Source organism: Harpegnathos saltator, unplaced genomic scaffold (assembly GCF_003227715.2).
Source record: "Harpegnathos saltator strain DR-91 unplaced genomic scaffold, Hsal_v8.6 scaffold10, whole genome shotgun sequence".
Lineage (NCBI taxonomy): Eukaryota > Metazoa > Arthropoda > Insecta > Hymenoptera > Formicidae > Harpegnathos > Harpegnathos saltator.
This window is the reverse complement of record NW_020229873.1, coordinates 1,502,836-1,515,190: the sequence shown is the minus strand read 5'-3', so window position 1 is coordinate 1,515,190 and position 12,355 is coordinate 1,502,836. Positions and strand designations below refer to the sequence as shown.

Genomic DNA, 12,355 nt, shown 5'->3' with positions numbered 1-12,355 from the left:
ACATGTAAAGATATACATGAGTAATATATAAATAATATGTAATTAAATATATGAAATTATATAATGTAAATATATATACTTATGTAGCATAAGAATATGAACTAATCTGGATATATTTAGTTTTATTTACAAATATATACTTATACATTAAGAAGTTTATTATATTTGTATTCTGATAAATTAATGATAGAGTTTATATAGGAATGGGCAAATCTCTTGCAACTAATACTAAGATTTGATCTGTATTAAGACACCAATTTACTATGTTCTTGGAGACTTTGCACCAATTTTCACCATGATGAGGTTCTGCAGCAATACATTTTTTCTTTACATCTTCTTGTTGATCCTCTGTACCATTTAACAATTCAAATTTATAAAAGTATGCCCATGCGTCTCCTAAGTCCGGGTCTATCTTCACTGTTCGATTGAACCAATCTCTGCATTTTGAGATCTTGTGCTCACACCAAAACAATCTGCAACAGAACCACGTATGTGATTTTACACAACATTTTAACTAAATTATCCGCAATATATTGTAAATGTCTGTGAGACTTACTTTGATACTGCTAAAAGAACATGAGGATCGTGCTCGCATTTCTTGAGGGCATCCACGCTTTTAGTCTTTCTTTGAGGTCGTGGTTCCATGAAAATTGCTTCTGCCCAGAGCAGACCAGACGTAGGACATTCTTGTAATGCTTTAGCCATTAATGTGTTTGCCATATCACGCACACCACCATTTTTTAGTTCGTTTCGTATGGCCTCCAGCCATAATTCCGCATTCCTAGGATTTTTCAGTCTAGCTTTTTCCAGAACCGAACGAGCTTTGGTCACTTGGTTCCTCCTATGCTCCAATTGCGACAATAGACGCCATAAAGGTATTGAATGCGGGCATTTTTTAATCTGTTGTATATAAAAGAAAAAGAATTGCATTGTAAGTAGTCACTCACGTGTCAGTTATCTTCATTAAATATGCTAAACTCGCTTACCGCTTGATTATATGTCTCTAACGCTTTATCCGCATTACCCTGTTGTTCTTCGATTTGGCCTTTCATCAGCCACAGCTTGGGGAAATCATCGAAGGCTTCAAGAGCTTCCTTTAGAAGGTGCAATGCAGCATCGAGATTTTTAAGAGCCCATTCCAACTTGGCGCTTTTCATCATCACCCTCGGAGTCGGAGCGGATGCTCTAGCTTTTGCCAGTAAGCGTCGCGCTCTCTCGTACTCTGAATTTTCAGACTCTAGCTTCACTGCCGCCAACCAAATCTCCTCAGAATTTGGATTAGCTTGAAACGCGAGGGATAAGATGCCTCTGGCTGCCGGCACGTCGCCCTGAAGAACAAATACCAAGATGAGAAAATAGGACAAAGATTGAATGCAATTAAAATTTCGCATATAATTCTCTATTTACAGCCAGCCATTTCGATTTAGCGCCCATCAACCAGAGTATTTCGCTCTTAGGACAATGAGCGACTGCTCTCTGCAATAAAGCTTCCAGGGATTCTCGTGTACCATAAGTTTTTTCGAAATAAGCCGCGCGCAACCAGATTGACTTCTTGCTAGGAAACGTTGTTAATGCATATGCATAGACTGCTCTGGCGCATTCCAACGCTCCTTGTTGGGCACACTGCGAATAATTTAACATTTTAATATTTATGTGTTAGTTCTCGCAATGTTGTCTATCTTTATAACATTTATAAAAATAATAAATCTCACAGCTTCTGCGTCTTCCATCCAAGTGTGTTTCCTATCTTCTTCCTCCACTCCAAAACTGATAATGGCTTTAACAATAACTTGACAACAATGTACCGCCCCTGCCTTTTCAGCTTCCATGGCTTCTTTGAACCAATGTTCTCGGTTGATTTCTACTCCGTTCGCGCTCAACGATGTTATAGCACGATCAATAATCTTTTCTACCATGTGCTTATTGCCATTCGCTTCTTCCAATTTCGCAGCGGTGGTCCAGATTTGTCGGTCTGTCGGTATGTTCTCTCGAGCTTTATTCAGAACTTTTCTCGCATTGTCGTAAGTCTCCAGCCTGGCGAGAGCAAGCCACAGATCCACACTGGTGGGGCAACATTCGACTGCGCGACTCAATAAAATACGTGCATCTTCGGGCTCCTCCAATTCAACCGCTGCTTTCCACAGTCGCACCGAGTTCGGTATATGTTCCAGAGCCTTGCGGAACACTCTCCTTTTTGCTTTCACTTCTGTTTCTAAGTCCGCTGCTTTTATCCAGATCCTGACAGACGTTGGGATGTGTCGTACTGACTGTGCTATCACCGCTTTCGCTGTGTCTGGTGGCTGCAGTCTTGCAGCTTCCAACCATAAATCCTCGGAGGTAGGATTCACCTCGCAACCCTTCATTATTAAGTTTCTAGCAGCTTGGACCTTTCCCGTTACTTCTTCCAAACGTGCAGATGCAATCCATGCAGGCGGGTGATTGGGATTAGTTTCTCGGACAGATTTTAATAATAGTCTAGCTTTTTTGATGTCACTGAAAAAAGAATAGAAAATCACTAAATGCTACACCTGCAAATTCTTAAAATTACATTTAAATAGAGCAAAAAATTTAATTCAATAATTATGCTTACTTTATGTCACCTCCGTATGTCGGTATCATGCTTTGCAAATCTGTGAGATATCCTTTTGGATCAACCACAGTTTGGCCTTCCACAGAATCGGAGACTTGATTCAACTTGACATTCATCAATGTGTTTCTGGCTTGTCCAATCTTTCGCAAATCAAGATCTCCTGTAGGAGTTAGCATACCAGGCGTTGCTACTCCTGGCATCATAGAAGCCAAACCACTGGATGGATCGATGCTGGTGGATGTCTCACCTCCTAGATTTCTGGCTAGTACAGAATCTGGCAATGGAGTAAATTTCTCTGCTCTTGGATTACGCTGTTTACGATTTCTGGCATCTCCTACTTCAGGAACATTTCTCCATTCATCTTCAGTTACATTAACCAGCTCTCTCTTTAGATCTGAGAATTGCTGTTGGATCTTGGGACGTTCTTGACGATAACGTTCCAATTCTTCTCTAAGACGCTTCTCTCTGTATTCTTTACGTTTTTCATCCATACGTTTGTCAATAGCTTCGTAAATTGCATCTGCCTCTTCGTCATCTTTATCATAAGGATCCTAATATTATCAGGATATTAGTATCTATCCTAAATATATTATAAAAAAATTAAACCAATTTATTTACTTTGCTAAAAAGGGAACCTCCATATCCAGAAAATTCGTCATAATTGGAATCATTCAAGTCTTCCTCATCTTCCTCCTCTTCTTCCTTTTTCTTTGTACGTTTCGTAGGTGGAGCATGTCTGTCATCTCTGAATTTAGAGCAAAAAATATATAATAATTTATAAATTCTATATTATTTGAACTACGAAAGAAATGTATTTTTTTACTCACGAAACATCATTGGCATCTCGAGCCGGACCGATATCAGACCGTGTCGTGAATCCAGTAGCTCTAAAATACAGAAAGAAAGGTTATGTATATTCGCATTACAATTACTATAATTACAATTAATATTTCTAAAAAATATTTAGATAATTATGTATCTCATTCAATGTTACCCTCTTCCAACACCAGCAACATATCCCAATGGTGCTGGTACTCCCAAAAAGAGCTTTTTATTTCGTGTATTGAGAGAAACCGAAGGAACTGCCATCTTGACACGATTGTTTACTAATGGCAGAGAGCAGAGAGAAATCTGAGAGCGGCTAACACGGCATTTTTTGCGACACCGACTTTCCGCACTGGGAAAGGACGCCATCTGCAACTATTTTGACAGGGGAACTACGATCAGAGAGGAAGCTGAGAGCGGCCAACACGGCGTTTTCGGCGACACCGATTTTTCGCACTGGAAATGAGCGCCATCTGCATCCATTTTGAGAGGAGAACTACGATGCTACATCCACTTTTAGGTTTTGGTGGTAAAATCTGCATGTGGTGGAAATCCGTGCTACATCCACTTTTAGGCGGTTTATGTCCGTGCTGCAACTACCATCTCTTGCCATCTCTATACCAGACTATGCCCGGAGGTCTAAAAAGAGCGGGAGGGGGGGAGGGGGAGGAGCAGAAAAAATAAAAGTACGTATTAAATGTTAAATCTTCGAATACATGTTGCCGTATCAAAGTCTCCTCTATAATAAACCTCTATAATAAACATTTGACACGTCTGGAGACGCATGATGTATCATTGCCCGCATCCCATTCCCTTCGTCCTGCTTTCCTGTATAAAATGTCGAATTGAAACGTATTAAAAAGTATTGACATTTTGAATATGCCTGAATTCTGAATCTTTTTGATCCGAAGAAAAGGATTGAAAAGTATTAGTTTCCATTAAATTTTACTGCGCTAGATGCGAGACGGTCTCTTTCGCCCGGGTGCCTCACCAGGGAAATTTCTCTGGTACGCTAAATCCCGTAAGGCCATCAGTCTTTGTAGTATATCTCGTCGGTGCATAAGGTTTATAATATTCGTACATACATATTTTGAAACATTTTCTTTGGATATTATATCAAACGGATTTTGCGTGTCACGTAATATCCTTCGGACTACGCGGACATTATTGTTTTGATCATTTTGATTTCTTTGGTATTCATTGAATTATCCAGAACGCGCAACTGCCATGTTGAACGTTTCAATTGTCGTGTGAAATATTTCGATTTTCACAAATTTATATAAAATTTTTCATTTTTCACTGATTCACAGAAGTCTTTCACTTTTTATTAGTTCACGCTAGGGAAAAGATTCATGATCACTGCCCCGAGCAGCTGCAATGCTTTTCGAATCATCTATGACGGCGCTTTTACTCCTCAGATTTCTGTTATTAATAACTCGATAATTATTGCGAATCTCGCAAAATGGTATGGGACTTTTATGTTTGTCTCAACCCAATCTACCCTCACGCTTCGGGTTGGCAGCTAATTACCGGACATTTCCGGTAAGTATGATCTTCATGATATTAATCATACACAATGTCAATTCTTTCTTTTGCACATGTTAACATGTTAATTCATATTATAAGCGCGTAACAATATGCGAGACGATGCTTGTCAAGTACGCTATTATGGTTGTAGCACGGACATAAACCGCCTAAAATGGATGTAGCACGGACTGCCACCACATACAGGTTTTACCGCCGAAACTTGAAAATGGATGTAGCATCGTAGTTCCCCTCTCAAAATGGATGCAGATGGCGCCCTTTCCCAGTGCGGAAAGTCGGTGTCGTCGAAAACACCGTGTTGGCCGCTCTTACGTTCCTCTCTGCTACGATGCTGCATCCACTTTCAGATGTAAAATAAATATAACCTTATATCTCTATTATTAATTGATCAAAAATTTTTATCATAAAATTTAAAGAAGAACACAACCATTCTACATATTGATTGAATCATTTGAAACATTTCGATTTTAAAAACATGAGTTGTCAAAGAGGTAATGCTAATCGATCGAGGGCACAAAAACATCAAAATCACACAGCCTTTAAAAATAACCTGCATGACACATCTCATAAAACAAAGTTGATTAATAATATCGAAGTTGTCAATGTATGCGAACGTTGCAAAAAGATAATAGAATGGAAGATCAAGTATAAAAAGTACAAGGCACTTAAAGTTCCTGCAAAATGTACAAAGTGTGAGCAAAAAACTGTAAAACATGCTTATCATACAGTATGCTTGCCTTGTGCCAAACAACAAGAAGTTTGTCCAAAGTGTGGAATAAAAAGTGAAATTGTAGAAGCAAAGCCTAGCAGGGAAGAACAAATTAAATTGGATGCAGAACTTCAAGCACTTCTAAAAACATTACCCGAGAGGAAACGAAGGACATTTTTACGTTATATAAATCAGAAAGGTAATACACATTAAAAAGAAAAATGTATGAATTTATAATATATATTTTTACATTATTTAATTTCTAGATAAAAATAAGAAGAAAGATTCTGCTGAATCAGGTACAAGTGAAGTTGAAGACACAAGTGAGAATACAATAAATTCCAAAAACAGGGAAAATTTACTAGTGAAACTTAAATCGTTGTCTGTCAAAGAAGAGGAAGAAGATAGCTGTGATAGTGATATTGATGACTTAGATTCACTTACATAGAGAAAAGCTTTACCAATAAACTTTTTATTATAATATAATCTCTGTTTATTTCATTTTACTGTTCCAGATTATTGTGTAGTTGAACTAGTATTGACTACCATGAATATGTCAATTATGTTTTATGATTTTCATATTTTATTAATAACCTATCGCTATGAAAAATTTTTACATTCATTTATAGAATTTATATATTTTATTAATATCTTGGAGGATGGAGGATAAAGAAGGGAAAGTACCAAGCTGCAGAGTGAAAGGTACTAGATGATCATTTTCATAAAATTATATCCAGACTATAAAAATTTAGTTCAATCGCGTCGATATGAATCCCTGTGCACAGGTCCTGGCCCAGTTTACAAGCTGCCAACATTAACTGGTTATACCGGCCATGACCCATCGCGTCACAGAAATCCGGCGTACACAATTCGACCTAAGATCAGTTCAGGACTTTACTTGATGGGGCCTGGTCCTCGCTACAACGTGTCGAAGTTAACCAAGTTTGGGCAAGATAGGTCACCTGCTTATTCAATTAAAGGCAGAGAAACAATGAAATGTAAGAGCATAAAATATGTTTTTAATTGACTCAGAAAACAAGCAGTACATTAACATATAATAGTTTCATAGTGCGAGATCTGGGACCGGGACCTGGAGCATATTCTCCTGAGTTGTGCCCACCAATAAATCACAGTCGTAGAGCGCCAGCTTACAGTATCAAGACACGAGATCAGATAAAGTTACTCGAAACGGGACCAAGTCCGAATACATATCTTTTACCTACGTGCATAGGGCCCAAAGTGCCCGATAAGCCGGCACAGGGAGCATTTTCCATGTGAGATGGATTTTATTGAGCGACTCTGTTGCAATTGCATTGTGTGCACTTCACATGCATACAATGATATATGTATCTTTTTTCTTCATTCAGTACTGGTCATCACGAGATACGTGGAACTATCATAGGCCCAGGTCCGGCCGCGTACACTAAGTTGGATTATAACTTGGTGAAACGTCGAAGTCCCGCGTACAGTCTGAAAGGACGACACATTCTATCAGAGAAATATCCTACTACCCCAGCGCCGACCTTTTATCCGCTATATGATACACGAAAACGTGCGCCCGAGTACTCTTTCGGTGTGAAACATAGCGAGTGCACTGGAGTACCTATCACGCAGCAGGACGAAGATTGATTCTGCAATTGGAAGGACCTTGCAATAAGATTGTACATTGTACATCGACACTGTTGTGCTGTATCATTACTCAATAAATTTGTCCTGTAGAAAAACTAGATAATCTTTCACATACATACGGCGTTTCCTGGTAATAAAATAAGCAATCTGTTTCGAGATGATTAAAGATAAAATGTCGAAAGCACAAGGATATACGAGATATTGTTTAGAGAGTATCTTCATTATTTTATATTCATAGTATATTTCTTGACACGTTGATGTAATTTATAAGCAATTGTTTTTTTACAAAATGGAGCTATAATCATGACTATGTAACCCAAAAAAATATATGTTTCGGATAAAACTTCCAAATTTACAAGTGAAGAGAGATGCCACCGAAAGGACGTGAGAAAGGCAAAACTACGGATAAGAAGAAAAAGAAAATCCCGACAATGGCCGGCAAAGAGATGGCTACATGCGCTATACACAGTACGCATTCCAATTTATTTTGAATATTAATTTTGCATGCGAGAATGAAGATGCAAATATTTTATATAACATACTGGTAAAGCGTACTGGTCAATCTCTCATGTAGAGAATTAAACTGTTTTAATTAGAGACTTGGTGAAAAAAATTACAGGAATAAGACTTACCACTATTGTTTCACAGTTCCCGGGCCCAAATATGAACTCAACACACTCATCGGCTATAAGGGACACTGCATTTCGAAGTTTCGAAATCCAGCTTATACGTTTGGCAAAAGCCAGAAGAGAAAGCATGTTGCAATTGGTCCAGGACCTAAATACATGCCTAAGGAACGCAGACAGATGGGATATACCTTCGGAATGGCTACTGTACGACGCGGTAAGAAACATCGATTTTATTGTTCAAACTGCAGCAATGTACGATAATCATCGCAATTTCTTGATGCACTTAATAGATCCTACGCAGATCGGACCCGGTCCAAAGTATATGTTACCTCGTGATCGTGGTCTTTCTTTCTCGTTGGGTTGGAAAACTAAGGAGAGGCAGGTTATCGAGACGCCAGGACCTTATTCCATCAAGTTCCCCGTTGACGCACCCGCGTATACCATGTAAACTTGCCTGCTACTTTACTCCAAGACTTGCAACTTGCGCGTTACCGCGTGGAATTATTTTGTTGCTTGCAGGGGATTGCTTACGCTAACACATAAGGTCAAAGAAAGTGCGGGTCCATATTCGCCGTATAACATAAACGTAACACATCCGAAGGCTCCAAGTTACAGTATGGCACGCCTATATAGGTTTACACCTCTTTCCCGAAGTCCAGGTCCAAAATACAACATCAAACAGCCCAAGCCAACTCCTGCCTTCTCATTTGGAACAAAGCACAGCGTGTGTGCACCGCCTTATATAACCAAGTGCGACGAGCAATGCTAAGAGTGAAAAAAAAGAGCATTTCTTAACGCAAGATTGAACGGCATCTCTCTTTCTCTGTATATATACTACTTTAGTGCTTCAATAACAAATTTGATAATAAATCAGACGGATTTAATTGCTCTTTGGGAAGAGCACCGGTCATTTCTCGCCAATGAAGCGATTGAGTGATCTCCGGTATCGGCGCCGACTGCACTGCGATTGTTGTTGTCACCTTCGTCATATCTGAGTTTTCTTCAATTTTCTCTTTTGTCTGTGCTGCGACTCGATTTATTGCGGATTTATTTGTTGCTCCGAATCTCCAGATCCATGTGATTGATTTATATAGCATCTCAATTATATTTATGATACTAACTCCGAGAAATAGACTGCATACACCTCCGTAGTTACCTATGGAACGAGAAAGACAATCGAACGTTCTTTAGATACGCGATAGCAATACATTGCTGCATTCTTGATATGAAGAACAGTAGAAGAACTTACTCATTAGTTCATACCAATAGAACAGCACATCCTGTCGCAATCTTATCGCGCCGCTCTTCCCGAAATAGATATGCACTACGCTGTGGTTCCTAAGCATATATTTATTTCTAAAAGAGACATGATGATATTATTTCTATATCTAAATGTTTGTACCGAAATTACTTTTATATATGTTTCATACCTGCCCCATGACAATTCGGTAAGGCTTAAAGGAATGCTGCTAGATTGTACGCTGTATGTCACATCTGTACAGGACGGAAAACAGTCGCAGCTCAGATAACCGAATGTTTCTTCGAACTCGCTGTCGTCAAACGGTATCATAGTGTTTTCAAATCGAGGCTTTACGTTTCGCCATCTCTCTGACAAACAACAGATATATCCAAATTAAGGTTCCTCCCAGAAGTACAAAGCATATCCATCCTCAAGTTCTAAAGAATTCCGCATTCACATTCGCGATTAATGACAAGCTGAATGGTAGCATGAACAAACCTCTGTATTTCTTCAAGCAAGGCAAATCCTTCAGATTACAAATTTGCGCGAAAGCTGGATGAAAAAAACACGTATAGAAACACGTATTAGATATTCGTGTAATGCTTCAAATGACGTGAACAGCTCTCTTTGCTCCATTACCGATTTCTTCCGCTATCGGGTAGAAAAATGGTACGCAGTTACATAGCTGGAAGATATCTCGTACACGGCAATGCATTATGCAGTCGCTGTACGAGTAGTAACCGTGAAATATCTTGGACTGCTCCGTTTGAAACAAGCAGTCGCGTTCTCGTATGTCGTACTTTTGAACATCCTGCGATGGTAAAATCGTTAGATCAGTAAGATTAATAAGGCATAACTGATCATTGGCTTTCATCTTGGGCGATGTTTGATGATAAACTTACTTCGGTAGTGTCAAATATAATCGCGTCCAAATCTATATAAGTTTCCATTTTCGGGGAGACTAGAACTTCGCGCACGTCGCCACTTGTTGTGTCAGGATGGTCTAGAGGATCGTACACTGATATCTACACGGACAGATCAAGACAATTCTCATTGACTTTAAACTACGATAGGGTTTCCGTTAATTCCAGTGAAGGATAAACGTAATAGGTTGTTGTACCTTAAAGCCATTAATCGGTAGAGTCTTGTAAAAGAAATCGTCCAAACGTGGATTTAAGAGAACGGAGAGGCCATACTCGGATCCGATGTTGGTCGAATGTTCGATATGCTCCGACGTAAAGACGTCGTTCTGTGCGCTGCTCGTGCAATAACATTGTTACAATAGAGCTTCAAAGAAGATTACGTTAAAAAATTATTACGAACAATTGATATCATATTAAGAAGAAGCGCACCTTCCGAAGCCATCGTTGCGTCTAGCGTAATTAAATGTACAGCAGTAGCCGTCCCGAGTTTTTCTCAGCAGAAAGATGTCGTCGCACGCTTGGTCCTTACCCTCCCACGAGCACTTTCTCAACATGGATCTACATTTCGGTGAGAGCTGTCGCATGAGAAGTGAAAGATCTTTTTATAAAATATATAATTATATATACGTCTTTACAAAAGAAAGACTTCGTTGAATAAAAAAAAGAAAAAAATAGTTTCATCTGATTAAACGTTCAACTTTGCTTATAAAGTATTTACTCAACATTAGAAATAACTAATATATATGATAAGCTTTATATATGAATTTTGAGCATTTACTTTAATTGTATTTATGTAAACATTTTTACAATATGATATGGAGATATATAATTACGTATAGTTACGTATATATGATCATATAGAAACAAAGTTCATATGTAATAATTTTTCTCCAGATACCCGTTTCATTATCCTGTTCACGTCGTAGCCGTTGTAACCGCGTTCCAGAATCGTGTGCAGAAGCTTCGTAGCCTCATTCCTGGTTTCGCCAGTGTCGTGCAGGTATAACTGACCCAACAATTTCAGCATATGTGTGATGTCCGACAACGTGAGATTAGCGCTGAATATGGTGCTCTCAAACTCCATACTGCGTGTGATACAAAAACTACTAATTAATGTCACACATTAATTTATGATTAGAGGAGGCTATTGCTTTATCATTGCACCACTTTGACTATCAATTACTTCAACAAATTGAATACGTTCGCCGCAACGTTTACAGTAGACAGACTTATTTATTAAAACTACGTGCAGTTCTTGAGCGAGGTCGATCGCCGCCTTCCGACTGATTCGGTTGACATTACAGATCGCTATTGCCGGATAATTGACTTTCCACATCGGATATAGCGTCGTCTCCGGGTTGGTGACGGTCGGGCTCCTCTTGTACATCAACGTCAGATCGATCATTGAGAGCACCATACAGCAAACAGTTATCATACGTAGCATGAACCTCGCCACTCTGCAAGAGAAATAACTTTGATTAACGAGCTGAACGATTATGACAAGTTGGCAAGAAGTGATCGCGAATCACCTCTCCGCAGGATATCTGCGTCGACGATGCTCGTCATGCGGACCGTCGTCACTCGCGAGATCCCGAAGAGCATTTATCCAAAACGAAACACTGTGAAATTTTCGCGTCTTCCGATGCGCGAGTAGCGTTCCCAGGTTCCTGGCTTTAAAACGATGTATCCTCATATCGAGTAACTACAGCAAACGATATTATACGTCGAAACGTCTGCTAGTTCACTGGAATTACTGGGAGGATATATTACGTACAGCAATTCCTGAACCGAGTCGATTGTGCCGCACGTAAAACGCACATTAGGTATGTAATTCACACAGCTAAATCGCGTGAATTAATTAGCACTACGAGCATTAACTTGATTTAAATTGATTCGGACATTTTTCGGCAGATTGAATCGCGTGTAATATACATTGCGTGTCGCAATTGTAAAGAACTTGAACTATAAATATCTAAACGAATACTGAGGAATGAGAAACTTGGTTTTGAAATAATAATATGTATATATGTGTATATATACATATATATATATATATATTTAATATTTTTTTGGATAAATCCAGTTTTTGATTCGCAGTACAACGTCGCATAAGATGCAATCAAATACGTTTTACTTTTTCGTGTATTTTCATTGTAATAATCACATTTCCTCCTCGGTGTTGCTGCACTCAGTACGTGTGACGGTAGCCGTCGCGAAGAAATCGTTTTAGCTTGAAAAGATTCGACAAAGCACTTCTCTTCGCGT

The 12,355-nt window shown here is 39.0% G+C and overlaps 5 protein-coding genes across 5 annotated transcripts; 3 read left to right on the top strand and 2 right to left on the bottom strand.

Moving 5' to 3' along the window:
- Positions 1-106: 106 nt before the first annotated feature.
- On the bottom strand, positions 107-3,732 carry Prp6 (pre-mRNA processing factor 6). Its single transcript, XM_011152700.3, has 9 exons — positions 3,585-3,732; positions 3,418-3,477; positions 3,209-3,335; positions 2,591-3,141; positions 1,713-2,493; positions 1,408-1,623; positions 987-1,328; positions 557-900; positions 107-473 (listed from the first exon to the last, which is right to left on the bottom strand). The coding sequence occupies exons 1-9, from the start codon at positions 3,677-3,679 to the stop codon at positions 194-196; spliced, it is 2,796 nt and encodes a 931-aa protein (XP_011151002.1). The 5' UTR covers positions 3,680-3,732; the 3' UTR covers positions 107-193.
- A 1,523-nt stretch (positions 3,733-5,255) lies between these two features.
- On the top strand, positions 5,256-6,155 carry LOC105190147 (Uncharacterized protein C9orf85-like protein). Its single transcript, XM_011152701.3, has 2 exons — positions 5,256-5,868; positions 5,936-6,155. Exons 1-2 carry the CDS (start codon positions 5,436-5,438, stop codon positions 6,115-6,117), a joined length of 615 nt encoding a protein of 204 aa, XP_011151003.1. The 5' UTR covers positions 5,256-5,435; the 3' UTR covers positions 6,118-6,155.
- Positions 6,156-6,186: 31 nt separating this feature from the next.
- LOC105190148 (outer dense fiber protein 3) lies at positions 6,187-7,473 on the top strand. The gene is made up of 4 exons (XM_011152703.3): positions 6,187-6,371; positions 6,455-6,667; positions 6,739-6,943; positions 7,037-7,473. The coding sequence occupies exons 1-4, from the start codon at positions 6,329-6,331 to the stop codon at positions 7,296-7,298; spliced, it is 723 nt and encodes a 240-aa protein (XP_011151005.1). The 5' UTR covers positions 6,187-6,328; the 3' UTR covers positions 7,299-7,473.
- Positions 7,474-7,593: 120 nt separating this feature from the next.
- On the top strand, positions 7,594-8,732 carry LOC105190151 (outer dense fiber protein 3B). The gene is made up of 4 exons (XM_011152706.3): positions 7,594-7,766; positions 7,947-8,141; positions 8,218-8,371; positions 8,447-8,732. Exons 1-4 carry the CDS (start codon positions 7,667-7,669, stop codon positions 8,694-8,696), a joined length of 699 nt encoding a protein of 232 aa, XP_011151008.2. The 5' UTR covers positions 7,594-7,666; the 3' UTR covers positions 8,697-8,732.
- Positions 8,733-8,739: 7 nt separating this feature from the next.
- On the bottom strand, positions 8,740-12,093 carry LOC105190149 (sodium channel protein Nach). The gene is made up of 11 exons (XM_011152704.3): positions 11,620-12,093; positions 11,341-11,547; positions 10,989-11,175; positions 10,520-10,665; positions 10,288-10,423; positions 10,070-10,192; positions 9,807-9,978; positions 9,666-9,719; positions 9,358-9,535; positions 9,177-9,283; positions 8,740-9,083 (listed from the first exon to the last, which is right to left on the bottom strand). The coding sequence occupies exons 1-11, from the start codon at positions 11,781-11,783 to the stop codon at positions 8,767-8,769; spliced, it is 1,791 nt and encodes a 596-aa protein (XP_011151006.2). The 5' UTR covers positions 11,784-12,093; the 3' UTR covers positions 8,740-8,766.
- Positions 12,094-12,355: the final 262 nt, after the last annotated feature.

Bases quoted from the DNA above. Each gene is read 5' to 3' on its own strand.
- LOC105190148 (XM_011152703.3), top strand. From the start codon at position 6,329: ATGGAGGATAAAGAAGGGAAAGTACCAAGCTGCAGAGTGAAAG. The intron at 6,372-6,454 runs GTACTAGATGAT...CCCTGTGCACAG, and splicing joins ACCAAGCTGCAGAGTGAAAG to GTCCTGGCCCAGTTTACAAG. The intron at 6,668-6,738 runs GTAAGAGCATAA...ATAGTTTCATAG, and splicing joins AGGCAGAGAAACAATGAAAT to TGCGAGATCTGGGACCGGGA.
- Prp6 (XM_011152700.3), bottom strand. From the start codon at position 3,679: ATGGCAGTTCCTTCGGTTTCTCTCAATACACGAAATAAAAAGCTCTTT. The intron at 3,142-3,208 runs GTAAATAAATTG...TGATAATATTAG, and splicing joins GAGGTTCCCTTTTTAGCAAA to GATCCTTATGATAAAGATGA. The intron at 474-556 runs GTAAGTCTCACA...GTTCTGTTGCAG, and splicing joins GTTCTTTTAGCAGTATCAAA to ATTGTTTTGGTGTGAGCACA.
- LOC105190151 (XM_011152706.3), top strand. From the start codon at position 7,667: ATGCCACCGAAAGGACGTGAGAAAGGCAAAACTACGGATAAGAAGAAA. The intron at 7,767-7,946 runs GTACGCATTCCA...ATTGTTTCACAG, and splicing joins GGCTACATGCGCTATACACA to TTCCCGGGCCCAAATATGAA. The intron at 8,142-8,217 runs GTAAGAAACATC...TGCACTTAATAG, and splicing joins AATGGCTACTGTACGACGCG to ATCCTACGCAGATCGGACCC.
- LOC105190147 (XM_011152701.3), top strand. From the start codon at position 5,436: ATGAGTTGTCAAAGAGGTAATGCTAATCGATCGAGGGCACAAAAACAT. The intron at 5,869-5,935 runs GTAATACACATT...TTTAATTTCTAG, and splicing joins ACGTTATATAAATCAGAAAG to ATAAAAATAAGAAGAAAGAT.
- LOC105190149 (XM_011152704.3), bottom strand. From the start codon at position 11,783: ATGAGGATACATCGTTTTAAAGCCAGGAACCTGGGAACGCTACTCGCG. The intron at 10,666-10,988 runs GTATCTGGAGAA...CTCATGCGACAG, and splicing joins TGAACAGGATAATGAAACGG to CTCTCACCGAAATGTAGATC. The intron at 10,193-10,287 runs GTACAACAACCT...CTGTCCGTGTAG, and splicing joins TACCGATTAATGGCTTTAAG to ATATCAGTGTACGATCCTCT.